Below are 20,402 nucleotides of genomic sequence, written 5' to 3' on the forward strand. Positions count from 1 at the left end.
CATGGGATATGTCATGTGATATTAATGGACGAATTACGGTTCTTGAATCGGAAAAGGGGGGAAATCGGGAAAAAAATCTGGAAATTTTGTATTTGATTTATTCTGTGTTGTGTGAAACAGTGTTCGTGAATTTTTGGATCCCATGGCCGTAACTAAAGAAAAGTTTATCGGACACGTAATCAAGATTCTGAAGAAGATTAGGTAAGTTAGTATTTTTAATTATTTGAGGATATTATTTTTATGCATTGTTCTAAATGTACGGTGGAAAGGAATTTTGTATTATTGGGAAAATTGTTATTAGCAATGATTTAGTTTAAAGTAATTAGGATTGTAAGGTAATTTTTATTAATTTAATGTATGTGCTCATTTATATTTTAAGTAGTGTTTTTGAATTTAATTATATTTTAATGAAATGATAGTTATTTTGTGAATTTTATGTTTGTAGGAATTTGGTATATGTTTAAGTTGAAATAAACGTGCATGGAAATAATTTAAATATTTGATATTAAGTATTTGTAATGCTTGCGGTATGAATTCGTTGGTGACGTGTATAATGTAATAGATGATTTAGAGGTAAAAGTTTTTGGATATTTTATTTATTTTATATGTGGAAATGTTCATATTTGTAAAGGGTAAATACTTTTTCGCGATCAGGTAATTTCATATATGTTCTTTTTACCGGGTTTAAAGATTGAGAAAATTGTCATGTATTTTTGTGAAATTTTTCTAATTTATGAGAAAAAAGCAATGTACATGGATATAGTGAAGAGTGTGCGCAATGCCATTTTTGTGCAATTGTGGGATGTTTTTTTAAGTAAAAATAAGTCGACGTGTACATGGTTTAGTGATATTTTAATTAAATGATAGTTATTTTGTGAATTTTATGTTTGTAGGAATTTGGTATACGTTTAAGTTGAAATAAATGTGCATGGAAATAATTTAAATATTTGATACTAAGTATTTGTAATGCTTGCGGTATGAATTCGTTGGTGACGTGTATAATGTAATAGATGATTTAGAGGTAAAAGTTTTTGGATATTTTATTTATTTTATATGTGGAAATGTTCATATTTGTAAAGGGTAAATACTTTTTCGCGATCAGGTAATTTCATATATGTTCTTTTTACTGGGTTTAAAGATTGAGAAAATTGTCATGTATTTTCGTGAAATTTTTCTAATTTATGAGAAAAAAGCAGTGTACATGGATATAGTGAAGAGTGTGCGCAATGCCATTTTTGTGCAATTCTGGGATGTTTTTTTAAGTAAAAATAAGTCGCCGTGTACATGGTTTATGTGTATGTGTTATTTTGAAAAACGCGTAAGGAGTATGGTATTGTGCACTTTTTCCCAATTTTGCAGTGAATATTTGTCATGATTAAGCAGTTTTGTTTGATAAAATTTCTAGCATAAGTGTAATTCGGCTACTAGATTGTTGGAAGAAGTGTTCAGTAGATAAAAAGAAAAGAAACATGTCTTTACTTCGTGAAGACAAAATGGCGACGGGGGGAAAAAAATAGAGGGTTGCTGTAGGAGAGTTGGTCGCCAAATTTTCGCCAAAAAAACGCGAAGTTACCATAATGTAAAGATCAACCCATATTATATATGCACAAAAAGGAAGTGATAGATACAGTGACAGTTAAAAACCTTTCAGCATCTACTGGATAAGAGTACTTAAAATACTATCAACAACTATATGATAATTAATAATAATGTATCGTATAAAGTATATAATGCATATATAAAAAAGCTTACGCAGACCTGAACTATTTTTGATACTTTGCTTAAATATAGCAAAGCACATAACAGTGATCTGCAAATGGGGGGGTTGGCTTTCATGGAGAATTCTCAGTAAAATCTAGATTATATATTTGCATCACATATGGGATAAACTATGAAAAAACTCACTCAGAAAAATTTAGATAAATTTATAGTTACTAGATGCATAACTATAAAAAGTAGCAAAGGCATAAAGCCAAAACTGAATTGTTTATTCACATTCCTAAAAGAATCATAAACACTGTGTTAATAGACAAAGCAAATTTCAGACATTCAAAAGACATTCAAAAATTTTATGAAATTTTTATAAATACCTGGTAGAAAAATTGCATGCTGAAGCAACAATTGAGATAAGAAGGGAACAAATTGGTACAAAAAATGTTAAACTTAATACTTCAGCTGGACTCGTACCATCCATTTTTTCAGTTTCTCCATCAGATAATTCAATTGAAATATTTGACATCATTTTCAGATCTGAAAATATATCACAAAATTATACAATCATGCCTCTAAAAAGCCAAATTTAAATACATCTTTCAGAACATTTAAGTGTCAATCTTTACTTTTCACAGAAAACAAATATTGGTAATAAAATGCTACAGCAAATAGCTTCTATCAATCATCTTTAACAATCAATAAAAACAATTTGATTCTTCAAAATCTTGATAGCCCGTTTCCATACATTCTTAATATTTCATTGTATTCTACCCTCTGATGTTCACTCATTACAATTCTCCATACATCTTTTTCATGAATTTTGTCTCAATTTTTTAAAACTACCAGCTTTTAAAAATTAATTGCTAAACGTTTCAAATACATTAATTACTTAACTCATTATTTCATTCTTTTATGTTTTAATTTAAAATAAAGCAATATACCTGTGTGGTTTGCAACACTTGTCAGGTTTACCATATTCTGACGCACATACGCTCTCTTCTGATGTAAACAAATCCGAAATTTCGCCAAGTGCCAGTTATGGAAATTTTCTTCTTGATTCGTTAAATGTTTACTTATATGCCTTTTTATTTGTATATTATAACATTAAAATAATATTTTAATATGGAGAAGAAAGCTTTAAATAGGGCAGAAAAAAGAAAGAAGAAAAACGAATTCTGCGCTGCTTTATAATGGGCAATGAATAAAATCAAAACTGCTGATCTGTAGTTCCACGTTGGAAATTCTAGTTAAGAAAAATATGAGACATCAAGTTTGAGCTCACAGGAACAGTCATCAGAAATTAGCAGCATTTAAATGCAGCATCAGACAGTTCAAATACAGTTTTAAATGTACCAGAAACTATTTCGACTGAAGTCACTGAAGAAGACTATCAGAAAATATTTCAACTACAGGCGTAATGCTGAGGAAAGGTCAAAAAATGTTCCAACCGCTTTTAGAGATGCAAAAATTTAAAATAACCATTTAATTTTGGTCATTCTCCAAAAATTTCTACAAAAGATAAGAAGGGATTCATTTTAAATTTTGGCCTTTGTAGACCAAAAGGTACAGACCTATTCATTTGAACTTCACAAAGACAATTGCGAACCATTGCTGGTTAATTTCAAATAAGGACATGATGTGGTCGACAGGAATACAGCTCTGGCAAATATTACCCATATAAATAAAAAAGGGCAAGGGACGTTCTCATCATATCGTAAGCTGTATTGAAAATTGAAAATGTCTGTAAAAGATAAAATCAGTTTCAATTAGTTTTACATACTAAATCAAGATAACTTTAATACAGTCAAAAGTCTTTAATCCGGACTCGTCGGGACTTCGGCGATTCCGGATTATTGGTTTTTCCGGATCATAGATCATCAGTTTAAATCTGGTAGATGGCATGCAGAAATTATAAAATTAAAAATATGAAACTGTAATTTATTAAATAAAGAGCAATTATGATGTAAAGGGTATCAAAATTTACAAAAAAAATAAAAAAAAAAAGCTTAATATTTATTTGTTTACTTTATTAAACATTTATTTCAACGTGCGCATGCATAAAGCATACATTATACGATTAGAAAGTTTAGTCGAAATTAGAAAATTGCAACCAGAAAACTATTTGATGTGTATTCGTAACATTTATAATGACGAGGAATTCGATTTAAATCATATCAAAGATGGAGTACTTCGAGATGAAATACTACATTTAGAAAGGAATTATAAGCCAAATAAAATAAAAACATCTGCCCTGAAGATAAGGACAGTGCTGACAGATCAACTTCCAGTTCATCCCGTGCCACTACGTTCCCCCCCCCTCCCACCAGAGCAGCGTGAAATTGATAAACAGATTCCAGAATGGTTAGAGAAACAAAGGATATGCCTTTATCCATTTGTTGCAGGAATTCCACTTTTTCTTTAATGGACATCGAAACATGCTTTCACTTTGTAGATTCTTTGGCAGCTCCAGAATAGGAAATTCTTTTTGACATAATCGAAAGTTCAAGCTTACTTTTATAAAATTGCTCTAACAGTCTGCAAAAAAAAAAAAAAATATTATAAGCCAGATCCAATTTGAAGATTAAGGAACAATGCAATCTGCAACATTAATTGAAATAGATAATTAGATAATTTTAGCTTAGCTTATACCGTCCGTTATACATTAAATGTGCATGCGTAAACGCATACATGTGCAGAAAGTTTGTAGCTTTGAGGTCCGGGTTATAGATCATTCCGGATTATGGACGTCCAGATTAAAGACTTTTAACTGTATTAGCAAAAAAGAGCAATGGTTTTCACGGACACAGAGAAAGGACTCAGATACATGCAGAATAATATGTTCGACTTCTGTGCAAAAAAAATAACTAGATTACAAAATGTGTTTAAAATGGACTCAAACGAGAATTTTCTTGTGATAACTGTGCGTAGATGTGTGTGTGTATATATATATACACATATATCGCATAAGTAAAAAGTGATTAGCCGTAGAACTTTGAAATTTTGTATAGGGGACTGCTATAATATCTAATTGTGCACTGTTCTTTTTATTGCAATCGGCAGTATACAATATATATATTGTTGCGTTTTTCTTTTCTTTTCGGACACCAGTTATTACGTTATTTTCTTCCTTCACGTTCGTACGGGGTTGGTGTGGATTTGGAGCAAATAAAGACGATACTTGATGAAGTATCAAAACACACTTTATTGGCCAGTATTGTCAGGACAGCTCCAAAACACGTTTTTACAGTCATGGATGAACTACTATAAACACACTGACACGATCAGCGACACAGCCTCCAGGTTATCGGGCTATTATGGTAGAGACAGCTTCACTGCAAAGCACCAGAGTACAGCTCCCGACTCTGCTCGGCCGTTCTTGGAACTCCACGTGCTCTCGAGACTCTCCATGCTACAACTCATGATACATTCGACGACACACAGAGCACAGCTCCCGACTCTTCGGTTCAGTCATTCCCAGAGCTCAACACGCTCTCTCGACATTGCACTAACCGCGATACACTACGGGTGCACTCGACGACCCACTCAACACTCACTGCCTGGCTGTCAACTTGATCGACTCCCCAGGGATTGACTCGCTAGACGAGACACCAACTCGATACTAACTATCTCGAACTCTATGCGAGGCACACACTGACTCTCTCTCTCACTGACTACAGACCAGCAGGGTTTATACAGCTTTCAGTTTGTGTTCAAGAACATTCTGGGCTAAACCGGTAAGAATTTGTTCCAGACGGTTCTCCATTCATCCATGGGATATCGCCAATTTTGTTGCCAAATGGGTGATTTCTCGCCAAATGTGGCAACCCTGCCTTCCTTTGCCATGTTATGGCATCCTTAAAACTGCTTTGCGGAGAAGTCATCTTACCACGCCTGGACATTTCATAACAATATATATACTTCCTCATCCGGCTTAGAAGTCCTTATCCGACCTTTATTTTCGTAATCATTGGTCATAATCATATCTTCGCATTACAGAAGTGTTTTAACCTCTTTGTTGTCTGTAACGCGTCTAGTGCGTTCAAGTGAAACTTCTGCAGGGCAGCCGTAACGCACTTCAAGCATTCTTCTATATTTTAAAATACTTTCTAAATTTTTACTTGTTTGAGTTTTTATTTTTGTTTGTTCTAATACCTCCTAGAGGGCAGTATTAATCAGGCATTCTATTTCAAATTGAATTTCCCCATGGGATTTTATGAATATTTGCACCATTTTATATAAGATACAAGACAGTGAGAGATCTTCAACGTCTACTCAGTAGAAAAAGAGAAAAAATGAGGTTGTGAATTGTAAAGACGAGAAGGATATATGTTTGATGAGTACAGTCCATAACAATTCTATGATCGATATTGAAACATGGAAAAGAACTGTAAAAAAACCCCAATAATTATAAAAAATTACAACAACAAAATGGGAGGAGTGAACCGCCTGGATCAGTTATCAAATTAATCCTGCTGTTAGAAATAAACAGAGATATTGTTACTTTTCCATTATGCTTTATTTCCTTATAATTTTGATTAAAATTAATTTACATTCATCTACTACGACAGTTATGTATAAACAGAGAAAACAACATTACACGCTGCGAAAAACAAAGGGCCGATGGGGAGAAATTTTCCGAACAGGAAAGGAGGGCGAAAGGGTTAAACGACAAAAAATATTTTGTGAATGTAAAATTTAAAAAAAAAAAAAAACATAGTTTTCGACATATAATGAAATTTAACTTTTCATGTGACAAAAACTGGCTGGGATATTTAATTCAAAACTTGCAATTTTTTATGTCATTTTCAATTTGCCTTGAGGAATCTTAGACACTCCTCCTTAGAACAATTTGAGGAAATAAGCTCAAATGAAAAGCAGTAAAAAATGTGTATTAGTTAATAGGCCAAACAAGGAAGTCATGAGGTGTCCAGATTAGATTTTCTAACTGTTAACCCAGACCTGATAAAAATCATCATCAAAATGTCGGCTCCTGGTAACATTGATTTATTTGGGGGAGGAGAGTGAGTACTGTGTAAATTTATTGGGGGGGGGGGCAAGAAATTTTAAAAAATAGGGGGCTAAGAATTCTAGTTACGCCACTGTAAATAATCAATACATAGTATACTTTTGCCTGATGTATACAGATTTTTGACTGTATATTAATATAGTGATCAACAGCAGGTTAGAAATTAATAAATATAAACATTTCCTGGAAGCACTTCCGCAGAGAACCCGGTAAATGTAAACATCGCCAACTTTGGCGATAATAGTTCAAACCTGGTAACCCAGCCGATTTATCGTTTTCGCTTGTTCGAAGTTTGCAACCATTTCTCTTGCGTTCATTTTGTTGAAATATCACTGTCGTTGTTCGCATTTGCAGATTTACATTATTCTTCTCTTATTTATTATTTTATTTTTTTGAAATTTTTAACAACGAATAGATAGAAATATTTTCGTAGATAGAGGCCAGTTCTTGGTTCGGGATGAAAGGAAGAAAATACGGCGGGAGGGGTGAATGCTATTGTAACACGGCTGTTCACGTTGTGTGTTCTTAATTATTAACAGCTCTAAGAACCATGAGGTTTCCAACCTCTAAAATAATTTGTTTCCGTAGGCCGCAAAAATATGCATGTGCATTTTAAATAATGCTTTTATTTTTATTATTGGTTATTGTCATCTAAAATTATGAGAATAAATCAATTTTTATGGCGTAAAACTTTAACAAGATAATATATTGTCAATGCTATTAAATTGAAATAAAAAAAATATTATTGATTATCTAAGATGACAGAATAGTTTGATGCATCACCATGGTCATAAAAATTAGCAAACCACTGCTGATGTAAGGAATATATTGTTTTCTGTGTTAATTGGAATTAAGTCAAATTTTTTTCGTTTTTCACGTTTAACCGGTTAATTTCAATACATTAATACTAATTTATATTTTTAAATGAATTTTATTTCCGTTATAAATGCTTATATATTGTCTTATGCTTAATATATTCTTTTCTGTGCTAACTTGAATTTGATTCAAATTTATTTTCGTATATCACGTTTAACCGGTTAGTTTTACATCTACATGCTTATTATCTGTGAATTTTTACTACCATATGCTTGTTTTGTCTGCTAACTTGAATTTACATGCACTAAAAATCACGTTTACAAAATATCACATTTACGGCTCGGCTCATCGTGAGCTTGGCGAGTAAAAATACAACGGCGCCAACAGGTTCTTTCCCGAAGCGCCAACGGGTTCTCTGCGGATGAAAACCCCATTTCCTTACTAGTTAACAAAAAAGAAGAAGAAGAAGAATAGCTATTTACTCATTAACATTTCGCATGAAATACGAAAGATTTACTTGATTCCTTTATCAGTAATATTATTATTTTTTCTGCAGGACATATTTTTTGAAATAAACAAAATTTAATATACTCAACGGATGATAGATACTAATACCAGACACGATAAAATAAAGCTATGAAGGTAAGGCAGACCCTATTTCTTCCTCCATGAGATAAGATCTTGGATTTTTGTTGATAAAACGGGCCTATAAACATTAATTTCAGTTTTTAAATATGACGACCCCATCCTTACACAATGTTGCCAAATTTTACGCATTACTTCTGTGTTGAAATGTCGCCTGAAAGGAACTAATGTGACATCAGAATTTTAATCTCATAAGATACTTATTTTATGATTACAAAAGCATATATAAATAATTAGATGAACAGTGCCCTATAATACTGTTTCTTTACATTTACAACTTTAAAAGCGAAAAGCTTTTCGATTAGAATCTAGATAGTATTTTCGAGTAGAATCTGGCAGCAATATTTTTTGCTGGAGGTTTTATTTTCGTTTTGATAAAGCTTTTGATGTTAAATTCAGTAGCGGAATTTTGCGGCTCATTTGTATTGTTAACGTGTATTGCAAGTAGTGGGGATGTAAATCACGTGAGATTGTAATTTGGTGATTAAATTTATTTCAAATGTTGCTTTTATTTTTTATCTGTCATTTTCTAAATTTCTTTTCTTTCTCACTGAATGATGAGAGAAAAAATGAAACAATTGTTCATAAATCAGCTTCAGTTAAATCTCTGACGGGAACATGGTTTGCTGTTAATAGTAATGGAAGTAAGTATTTTTATTGATTTGTTTAGCAAGAAACCAAAATCTGTTATTATCGAAAATAGTATCATGATTGCGGAATAATTCATAATACATATCAAATCTATGCCTTGTAATCTGCTTTAATATTTAACAGTAAAGTATGATGTTTACGATCGGCAAATAGGTATTACGATTATATTGATGATGAAAATGAAAATGTATTACGATATGTGTAATATCTGTATTATCAGAGTTTTATACGCTGCCTATTCATTCAGTTGCGAACTGAATGCCAATACGATGTGTATTTGTTCTATAGTAAACATTATTGTCTGTTTTCATACATGCTAAAGAACAAAGATATTCTTTGCAAGATTCTTTTGATAGGTAGTCATAACAATTAGCCATTTTCCCATGCAATGTTAGTTGCACAAACTATGCAACTAGTTGCCTATAGTACGCCAAGCTAATTGCATCTTACAGGTAGAACTGTACAAAATCTCAGTATCTTCTAGAGCCCTATCTGTAAATCAGAGCAACAGAATAAGTGGAACGTCTTTTAAAATATGATATAATGTTCATTTGTATATTTGGATATGATGAAAACTATTAATTCATGCCAATTAACTAATAAAACCTAAAATTGAAATGAAGAATGATATTATAAATATACAGTTGAAATTAAGGTGCAAGTATAATATATTTCATATTTCAAAATTTAGAAAACAGCACAAAGGAATGCTTAATGATAGTGACAGTAATAATGATGCAGTAATGGAAAATCTGAAAGACTAGAATAGAGGAGAAATAGAACTCTTTTAAATGATGCTGAAATGGTATCTGTTTGGTATTTCTCTCTCTGTTGGCACTAGTATCAAGCACTGGTTTTACAAATTTTTCAGTAAGAATCATCAGATAATGAGAATATGCAAATTGGTTTTATGATGACTGGATTAGATTGGATTGGATTATTTGATTATAGTAAGAAATCCCTAGAGTTATCTGCCTATTTGAAGAGATGCTTTCATTGAAAGCTTTTTAAGGAAGATCTGTTGTACATTGCATATGAGAAAAACTTCATGCTGTAGCACACTCAATCATTAGAAGATGCTTTGAATAACAGAGAACTTGCGTGTGTCAGAAAGTTTTGTATTGACAATTTCTACAAATATGCATTCTCAATCTGGCAAGAATACTGGCAAAGATGCTGTACAGTCAATGGAAGTTGCATTTAAATGATATATTGATGTGATTAAATACTCAAAGATACATCACATGAAATTGCATTACTGTATCTTATCAAACAAAACACATGCATATGATTGTGCAATACTTATTAACTGATCTTTATGTTTTATAAAATAACTGAATCTCAAATTATTGCAATATATATATTTTAATGCAGTTCATAGAATAAATAAATAAATTTGTCTTGCTTTCTTTGATCCCATATATTCTGTGAGATAAAATTTGTTTTATCTCATTGTTTCTGCAAAGTGAACATATAATTATACCAAAATGAAATCCTTGTTGCTCATGTATATGCTCCCAGTTTTAGAATTCACCAATGGACCAAAAGATTAATCTGAAAGTTGAACCATTATATCTGTGTGTTTATATGTATACAAAGTCTGCAATCTGAACATCCAGCATCTGGAATGATCTAATACCCAGATAGCCAGCCACCCAAAAAACAAAAAATTAATTAAATAATTTAAAATTCCTTTCCCCCCTTACAAAATCTGGGAATGGAAAATATAATAAACAAAGAGGCCCAGTTATGCTGTAAATTCATTTTTTTCCTTCCAATTGACCCCACCACCACCACTGTGATCTGTGCGGGTCCTAAGTTCTGCTGGCCAGCACTCTCTAAATTTTAAAAATTTTACCACCGCTAAATTTTGCTCCTCATTGCCTCATCCTAAATTCTAAAAATTTTATCATCCTTAATTTTGCTGGTTGGTGCTCCTGTGATTTCTTTACCACTGTAAATTCTACTGCAATGTGCAGCTGCATTGGTTCTGGCACAGGCCCAGTTGGGGGGGCTAACATTGTATTATCTGATCCAAAAAATAAGTGAAGCCCCAATTTTGACATGTCTATCTGTCATCTTACTAGATCTAAAATCTAGAAATTTCTGAAATCCGAACAAAGTCCCGACATTTCCTGATCTTTTGCTTTGCACTGTATATATCTACAGTCAAAAGTCGTTAATTCGGACACCCATAATCCGGAACGATCTATAATCTGGACCTCAAAGCTACAAACTTTCTGCGCATGCGTCCTGTTCAGGCATGCACATAGGTGTTTACGCTTGCACGTAAGATCTTTGCGGCTGCGAATATGTGTGTGTGCACGCACATAATACATTTACGCATGCGCATTGAATGTATAACGGACGGTATAAGCTAAGCTAAAATTATCTAATTCAGTTAATGTTGCAGATTGTGTTGTTCCTTAATCTTTGAATTGGATCCGGCTTATTATTTTTTGCAGACTGTTGGAGCAATTTTATAAAAGTAAGCTTGAACTTTCGATTATGTCAAATAGAATTTCCGATATATATTTACTAATATGTAAAGCAAAAGTATGTTTCGAAGTCCATTAAACAAAAAGTGGAATTGCTGCAAAAAATGGATTAAGTCATATCCCTCGTTTCTCTAACCATTCCGAAATCTGTTTATCAATTTCACGCTGCTCTGCGTCGGCGGGGGGAAAGGGGGCGACACCGTGGCTCACAATGAATTGGAAGTTGATCTGTCAGCACTATCCTTATCTTCACGGCAGATGTTTTTATTTTATTTGGCTTATAATTCCTTACTAAATGTAGTATTTCATCTCAATGTACTCCGTCATTGATATGATTTAAATCAAATTCCTCGTCATTATAATTCGCTTCCGATAGTGAAGAAAGTGACACAGGGGTTATTCAAAATGAAAAAATTTCAATTGACAAATTCGGTATTCTCGACACAGCAATTATAGGACTTGAACAGCGGAACTTTGTAACTGAACAAGAAATTATGTCTGTTTATAGAATTAAAGAGAAAGTATTATCACATAAAAAACAAAGCAACTTAAACAACTTACATTGAAAGAAATGTTTAATAAAGTAAACAAATAAATATTAAGCTTTTTTTTTTTTTTTTTTTTTTTTTTGTAAATTTTGATACCCTTTAGATCATAATTGTTCTTTATTTCATAAATTATGATTTCATATTTTTAGTTTTGTAATTTCTGCATGCCATCTTACCAGATTAAACTGATGATCTATAATCTGGAATCGCCGAAGTCTGACGAGTCCAGATTAACAACTTTTGACTGTATATTATTCTATGATTAAAATAATTAAGCTATTAATCACAAGCCATTTAAAACTTTAATTATCATATGAATTGTCTCCAGATTAACTAATCAAACTTTTTTTTTAATTGTATAATTTACATTCCAGGTATTGTTGTTAAATCCAAAGTTCCTGGAAATATATTTACTGATTTATGGCACAATAATGTAATTGATGATCCATATTTTGGAGATAATGATGTAAAGTATCGCTGGATTGGAAGAGAAAATTGGATCTTTAAGAGAACATTTAATGGTTTGTTTGTTTATTAATATCACTAAAATAGCTTAATTTTACAGTATATATTTATTTTTAGTAAGTGCCTGACTTTCTCCCTTTTTATTTTAAAGTTGAGTGTCATCTTTTGCAAAAGAAGAGGATTATTCTAGTTGCTTATGGTTTGGATACAGTTAGCAAGATCTTTTTAAATGGAAAACTCATTGGTTCTTCAAACAATATGTTTATTCGTTATATTTTTGATATCAAGCATATTTTAGAGGTAATTTTTTCTGATGTCATTTCAAATAATAAAATAAAAGCTACTTTTCTATGATATTAGTTAATACATTATGTTTCAGTTCAGACTATGCAGAGACGTTTTCATAATGTGTTTTAACAAAGTATAATCAAGTAATAAAGTATTTATATATACGTATATATATTCAAAATTTTATATTGTAGAGTCATAAGGTTATTTTGAAACAAGAGACGTGAAAAATGTGCAAGGCCCTTGCCGGAACTCGAACCCTGACCTCTGGAATATGCATTGAGCGTGCTTCCAGTTACACCACAAAAGCATGCAGAAAAGAGCAAAAATTACCTTATATACTTCCCTGTTAAAGGGTGACTGGAAATGAGAGGACCCCAAATACCAAATCCTGATGGTGATGAATTATAGCTCACCACCTTTTAGATCAGACACCATTTCTAGAAGCATTTATTAATTTTGAAGCAGGAGACATGAAAAATGTGCAGTACCCTTGCCAGGACTGAAACGCTGGACCTCTCAAATATACGTCAAGTGTGCTGCCAGTTACACTACAAAGGCATGCAGAAAGGAGGGAGAAATACCATATAATATATAAAAATCAAAAGAAATTTACTTTCTGCCAATAGTTATAAAATTAATGCAATGAAATAAATTTCAACCTAGAGCACATTTTACAAGAAGTATCTTAAAGTATTACAACATTACAACAAGTATCTTAAAGAGCTAAAGCTCTTTAAGATACTTTTTTATTATGTGCTTAATTATTTATGATAGAAACCATGACTAATGTTTTATTAATTTAGAATTCAAACAACAAAAATTGAGGTTATATTTGCAAATTTGGCTCTTCTCTTATATATGCCCTAATACCACCTAATGTGGCAATATGTGTTCTGCACTGGTTTTTTGTGCGATTGGGTGTTGTATGGCAACCCTGTTAACATTGAAAACTCTTTTACGGGAGTGGTTTAATTACTCGTTGGTTCGTGTCATTTGTATTTTGAAATGGCCTATGTTGCAATGATAGACATGGTGGCAAGATTTCAGTAGCGTATTTTAGATTGTGTGGAAAGTAAATTTAGTATTAAAAGGTACGATGTTGGAGTTCTAAATGAGTCTTTTATTCATAGGTGTGTTTACGAGGATTGAAGTGTATTTTTGGAATTTCTGTGGGACTTTTACAACAGAGTCCGAAATGCAGAGCTGCTATGAGAACTATAACAAAAAAGGGCGTTTCTGATAGTTCTTGTGGGGATTTGCAGTTAAATGTTTGCTGGTAAAGTATGTGGGTGTCAGCGGAGTTTAAGATTTGGATTGTGGTTTTCCTGTAGTATGTTAACTTCGGAGGAAGTTTTTATCATTACTTTCAAGTTTAAAAAGAATGCTGTGTGCATGGTAGTCTTTGAAATTTATTGTTGTTATGTTAATTTATTAAAAGCAAGGTGTGTGTAGTTTGTAGATTCCTTCACTGCCTAGAATGTGCAATTCGTAGACATTTTTTGAAGTTAAAATGTATCGCTGTGTACATGGATTCTTGTCAAATATTTTGGCTAAAAACTTTACGTTTTTGCTATCTAAATTTTTTGTTTTTGTTTCTGATTTTTGGCTTAAATTGTGTCTTCAAAACGGGGTTTTAGCATGTGCAAAAACTGCATTTTTGGAGACATTTTAGCCTTAAAATTTGAAATGTAGACAAAAAATTTAGGTAGTAATATGGTGGCGTGGAGTTTCTTGCCAAAACTGTTTGGCGACCTGAGGGCACATATAGGAGTAGTTCCGCAAATTTGTTCAATATTTGCGAATTTTTACAGGACTAGTTTCAATGGTTTTACCAAACCATCAGCTTCAGCTGCCAAAGTGCAATAAATTTGAAAATGTAATGCTGATTTTTGTTGTTTGAATTCTAAATTAATACTTGTTAGCATGTTATTTTATCGTAATGATGTTTTATTCTTTTCAATTTTTATTTTAGAGCAATAACACTATTGTAGTGAGTTTTAGATCACCAGTTGCATATGCTGAAGAAAAGCACAGTGAACAAACTTTAAAGCGTTATGTGATTCCTCCTACCTGTCCTCCACCTGTTCAAAATGGCGAGTGCCATGTCAATTACATGAGGAAAACTCAAAGCTCATTTAGTTGGGACTGGGGACCTTCTTTCCCAACTCAAGGAATATGGTATGTCTGAGTTAACTGCCCCCTCCTATTGTGATTCATTTAAAAGTTCAATCTTGTTTTTTTAATGTAATTAATCATTTATGTGAAGCATATTTTAAGATGTTAAATTTTTAAGAAAGTAAATGCTATCAGTATACTTTTTTTATAAAAAGACAGTTTATATATTTATCCAGGTTCTTTGAAAATTAATTTTTATATGATTTCCATCTTTTTTTTTTTTTTTTCTAAATTACTAGACATTTGCTTGTTAAGCATTCATCAGGAATAACTGAACATATTGGTCATTTATCCATCTTAACACCAAAAACATTGCCTGTGATGCATCACAAGAATAACTGATTTTACAAAGAGAAAGAAAAAAGGAAAACACAGCTGTAGCCCAAGGGTCCGGGACACTTAACCGACACCAGTTAGCCGACACGGACCCTTAGCCTACAGGACATTTAGCCAACAGGTCATTTAGCCAAAACGGACAGTTAGCCGACAAGGCCACTTAGCCCAGGACAGTTAGCCGATAAGACATTTAGCCGACAGGTCGTTTGGCCGAAACAGAGAGTTAGCCCTCAGGACATTTAGAGCTGCGGGACACTTACCTGTCAAGACATTCAGTCAACAGGTTACTAAGCCGACAGTGACGTTTAACTGACACGAACCAAAAGTTATTTAAACTATCAATTACAAAATTTCTCGACTTCTTCATAAGTTCAATATATAAGTCATTTTTTTCACCTATCAATAAAATTCATTTTTCAATTCTTAACGATCTCATATGTGCTATTAATTATTATGTTAATTTAGCATTGTTTGATATGTATCGTGCTGTTTGGTGTACATTGGCCAAATTGAAAAAGCACTGAAATTTCTCGAAAATGAATAAAACAAAACCTTAAAGAATATTTTACTTCTAAAATAAACATTATGCACTAGTTTAAGGCTATAAACATTAACCTAAGTAAGTATTTTAAGCGAGAGGCGTAGTCAATAAAATGTTGCAGAACTTTTATCTTAAGAATGGTGGCATGAACTGCAAATTATAGAGGTCACAAATAATTTATACCTTTGCTTGTGTTAAAAATTCACTTTTTTTAATTGTTTTTAATAACAAAAAAAATATATATGCTAAACTAACCCTCACCACTATATGTTTCCATAAAAAGTATAATTCAAGAATAACAATAGATTTTATTGCATTATTCAGATTTTTCATGACAGGGAAAAGAAATTTCATTAGTCGAAGGAGCCAAACGATTTTGTAAGGGAAAGAATGTAACATGATGTGATATGTAAAATAGTAATGAAACGTAAAGGTATTAAAAATTTGAAAGCATTTGGAAGAGTGAGATTGGAAAATTAATATCATTAAGTAAACTAGAAAAATTATTAATGATGTCAAAGTGTTCAAAAGAACCCAGTTGATTAAATGAAGAAGCTTTATGGATAATTTTTGAAGATCTCACATTAAAATGTAATTGAGTGACCGCCGTACTTAGCTAAAAAAATTCTTTTTTTTCTTTCGAAATTTCATTCATATTCCCTGATGAGAAATTTCAGCGCTTTATCAATTTCACCAATATACACCAAACAGCACGATACATACATAGACCTTATAAAAGATAGACTAACCCAGTGGGCGGAGCATGCGTCGCCCACATGTCTGCAAGAAAGAGTAGGGACGATCTGGCTTACTTTAACACAGAAACCTATGGCATTTGTATCACATAACTGTTTTTAATTATTAAATGTGATACATTTTATAAGTGATGAGATTATGTTTAAGTCACAGTTTTTGCAAACAAGATTTAATATATCTCATAAAAGCACTTTTTACTGCATTTTGCGCATTTTTCAAGCGTAATTCTTGTATAAATTTCTTTACTTTAGTAAAACGGTAAAAATTGTAAACACAAAACTTGTGAACTTATTTTTGTGTACAAGTAAAATTAAATAATACTGATAGCATATGATGCTTTGAAAACAAATAAAGTAAAATTAAACAAGATCTGGTAATTTTCTTTGATTTTATGAGCATATTCAGGCAGTAGTTTTTAAAATTATTATAACATAAAAAGACGATCGTTTATTTGATTATATGATCATTAATTATTAACATTACAAGATGATTATTTATTTTAGTAATTCATAAAATTCGGAGCATAAACCTTTTTGAGTGTAATGAGGAAAAAAAAAAAAGATAAACTCTGGAAGCACTCAGCAATATAATTTTATATTGCGCCCAAAGGAGCGTTTTTGTAATGTTTTGCATGTTACCTTTACTTATTAAACATCATGTTCTTCGCAAGTAAACCACATAAAATTCAATTCAAGAACAGTATCACAAAATATTTGAAAATGACATATCTTTAGAATTTCCACGTTGGAGATAAAAATGTTATTGTCTGTACAGGGTTGCCATTGCTTGCTTTGAACTCGTTGAGTTTGTTAATCAAAACTTCGTTAAAGTTACAAAATATGAAATGGATTAAAACAAATTCGAAATTAAGCCGTGCAGATGCCCATGTTTGGGTGGAGGATTACGTTATTCAAAATTTTATGGTTCTAAATTCTGTTGTTTTTTTCACAGTGCGAGAGAAACATGCATGCATTCATGCAGATTCTTCTTTATTTAATTTCTTTAAATATAATACAGGGCGATAATATTTGGTGGCAACAGTTTGCAAAGTGTAACGGACATTTATAGTGAAACAAAGCAAAATGCCATTTCGAAACTAATAGATTTTCTGTGCTGCCACCCCTTTGGGCTGATAAAATAAATTAGCAAAGGAAACTTATGCAGAACTAGACATAAATTTTAAAAAAAATAATCACTATAAAATACTAGCACAATGAATTATTACAGTTAAATACAATTTTTAACACGAGAATAAATGCATAAAAATTATTAAAGTGTTAATCACTATGATGTATTATGAAATTTTATTGAAATAAAACTTCTTTGTAGAATATTATGCTATAATATTCAGATATAATTTAAAAAAAGGAGTACAAATAAGAATTTTAAGCAAAAACTTTCAAAAATCCATTTTTTCGATTTTAGTATTTTTTACTTATTTATACCAATAAAAAGCATAAAAATTGTAACAGAAAATTGTTTGTTTGAATTTTTCTATTAGTTCAGATTTAAAATATTATTTTTTAAAAGAAGGAGATACAAATTTCCGTACGGCATAGGAAAACCTAAAAAAATATCCAGACCTGAAATGAGCTTTATAATTATTTAGAACATTAATTATGCTTGATAAACATGCTAAATTTTTAAAAATCAATCTGAGTTTCAAAAATAAAAATATCTAAAAATTCTAATTTGTAAAATGAGGCACTATCACCAGCTTTTTCTTGAAAATTATACGCGCTGCATACCCCTCCGGATGTAGGCAAGGTGACAGCCGGCAATACGCCAAGGCAAGGGAGAAAACCCATTTGGATTGGTCTATTTCTTATAAGATCCATGGATACATATCAAACAATGCTAAATTAACACAATATTAAAAGTATATATGAGATCTTTAAGAATTGAAAAATGAATTTTACTGATAGTGAAAAAATAACTTAAATATTGAATTTATGGAGAAGTCGAGAAATTTTGTAATTGATAGTAAGTTTGAATAATTATTGGGTCCGTGTCAGCTAAACGTTATTGTCGGCTTTGTGTCCTGTGGACTGATTGTATTGACAGTTAAGTGTCCCGTAGCTAAATGTCTTGACGGCTAACTCTCTGTGGGAGCAAAACGTCCTGTCAGCTAACTGTCCGTGTTGGCTAAATGTCCTGTCGGCTAAGTGTCCTTGTTGGCTAAGTGTCCATGTCGGCTAAGTGTTCCTGTTGGCTAAATGTCTTGTCGGCTAACTGGTGTCAGTTAAGTTTCCTGTCGGCTAAGTGTCCGCGACCATGTAGCCAAATGTTGCATAGAAGTTGAACCCATAGGCTTGGTTTCATATTAGCAGACAGCTTTTGCTGATGACTGTACCATCTAAAAGCAGCATGTAATTTAACTAGCATAGCTTCCAAAATTTACTTGCTTATTCTTATTAATATAAAAAATATGTGTAGTTATGAGTTCATTTGTTATTGAATCATGCAAACTTCAGTTGATAGATAAGATCAAAATTCTGCATGCAGGAACACAATAGTTTTGATTAGAACGTAGGTTATCAAGCACTCAGACTTCAAATGTCTTCTTTAAACATTTATAGAGTTATTAGGTTTATTCATACAAGACATGAAAAAGTGCAATAGCTTTGCCGGGATTTGAACTCTGGACCTCCCGATTATACATTGCATGCATTTCCAGTTAAGCCAGAGAGCGGCGGAGCAGTAAAGTCGCTGAACACTGGTAGTTCGGTCCGAGGTTCGAATCCCACGAACGGGCTGGCTGCACGGGCGCTTTCGTGGCTTTCCCTATGTGTAACGTGTATACGAGCCAGTTTCCCTTAGAAAGTCCTCCACGAAAGGCATCCCTCCCCTTAGGCAGATAGCCCTAGTGTGCTTTGCCATAATTAAATACACCTCTTCACCACAAAAGTTAAGCCAGAAAGGCACCCTGTAAGGACACTGACAATTCCTTATATACTCCCCCTTTTAAAGGGTGAGTGGGAGTAAGGGGACCTAGTTGCTTAATCCTAGCGGTGACAAATTGTTGTCCACCACCTTTTCATTTGGGTGCCAATTGTAGATTCATTTAACTTTTCAATGTCAGGAAACTGAAAAACCTCACATTGCCTCAATATGATTCGAACTCTAGACCTCCTGATTGCGTGACAGATGTTCTTCCAGTTACACCACGAAGGCACACAGAAAAAAATACCTTGTACATTAGTGAATTTATAATAACAAGATCAATTACTGTACATGTTTTGCATTTGTCATCGACCATGGTTTATAATGAAATACGAGCAATAGCATATGATACTGTTACAGAAGCAGTTTAATGTGCTGTAAAAAGAGTTTGAAAGAAATTTGGTAACTGTTAGAAGCTGAAAGAATAGTCAAAGAATTAAAAGGAATTCTAAAGATGTTTTGATTTTGTTTGTAATGGACAAATTAAAAGTATACTACAGTGGAGAAACCACTGCAATTATCCATCTCAGGAGTACTGACTGTGAGATTATCTCTTTATCTTTGTGAGTATAACTAGGCCAAGCTAGACAGAGGTAGTGTGTTGTAAAATTCTTTGAATATTTTCTTTTTGAATTGCATTGATGAACTTTGCAACTGATTTTGAGAAATTAATTTTGTTTTATAAACATTGGATTGATAAGTGGTTCTTTGCATAAGCATATAATTTGATTGCTGCATGGTTAAACTTTTATATACCATTTCTTTTTGAAGAAATTAATTTAATTTTGAAACTTCATGTAGATATACACTCTGCAGTATGATTTATGTTTTATGTTATTATTTATGACTATAGAATTGTGTAAGTCTTTTTCGTGATAGTCTGTATAAGATAATCTTTTGAAAAGGATGTAATCAGCGTGTGCCCTGAAAATTTCTGTGACTTTTTTAACATCTGTTTTGATACTAGCATTTTTGGCATCCTAGGTGATCAGTACAGT

General features: G+C 32.3%; 2 protein-coding genes across 6 annotated transcripts in view; one reads left to right on the plus strand and one right to left on the minus strand.

Annotated features, from left to right (window-relative positions):
* LOC118203982 (glucosaminyl-phosphatidylinositol-acyltransferase PIGW-like) overlaps positions 1-8,343 on the minus strand; it is an 88,098-nt gene extending 79,755 nt beyond the window's left edge. Inside the window, exons 1-2 of one of the 5 annotated variants that reach the window (XM_085814011.1) lie at positions 2,655-3,553; positions 2,091-2,250 (exon numbers count right to left, since the gene is read on the minus strand). In XM_085814011.1, the coding sequence (XP_085670137.1) occupies positions 2,091-2,250; positions 2,655-2,688 (194 nt within the window). In that variant the 5' untranslated portion in view covers positions 2,689-3,553. Of the gene's footprint in view, positions 1-2,090; positions 2,251-2,654; positions 3,554-8,037 lie in introns of those variants that run through there. The other 4 variants (XM_035376306.2, XM_035376305.2, XM_085814012.1 and 1 more) reach the window with 4 other exon arrangements.
* A 25-nt stretch (positions 8,344-8,368) lies between these two features.
* The window catches only part of beta-Man (beta-mannosidase), a 94,410-nt gene continuing 82,376 nt past the window's right edge, over positions 8,369-20,402 (plus strand). The window contains exons 1-4 of the mRNA XM_085814009.1: positions 8,369-8,844; positions 12,272-12,418; positions 12,514-12,662; positions 14,626-14,831. Coding sequence (XP_085670135.1) covers positions 8,700-8,844; positions 12,272-12,418; positions 12,514-12,662; positions 14,626-14,831 — 647 coding nt within the window. The 5' untranslated portion in view covers positions 8,369-8,699. The remainder of the gene's footprint in view (positions 8,845-12,271; positions 12,419-12,513; positions 12,663-14,625; positions 14,832-20,402) is intronic.

This window comes from Stegodyphus dumicola, chromosome 3 (genome assembly GCF_044657685.1).
Source record: "Stegodyphus dumicola isolate Sdum_Otavi_A_Nest chromosome 3, ASM4465768v1".
Taxonomy (NCBI): domain Eukaryota; kingdom Metazoa; phylum Arthropoda; class Arachnida; order Araneae; family Eresidae; genus Stegodyphus; species Stegodyphus dumicola.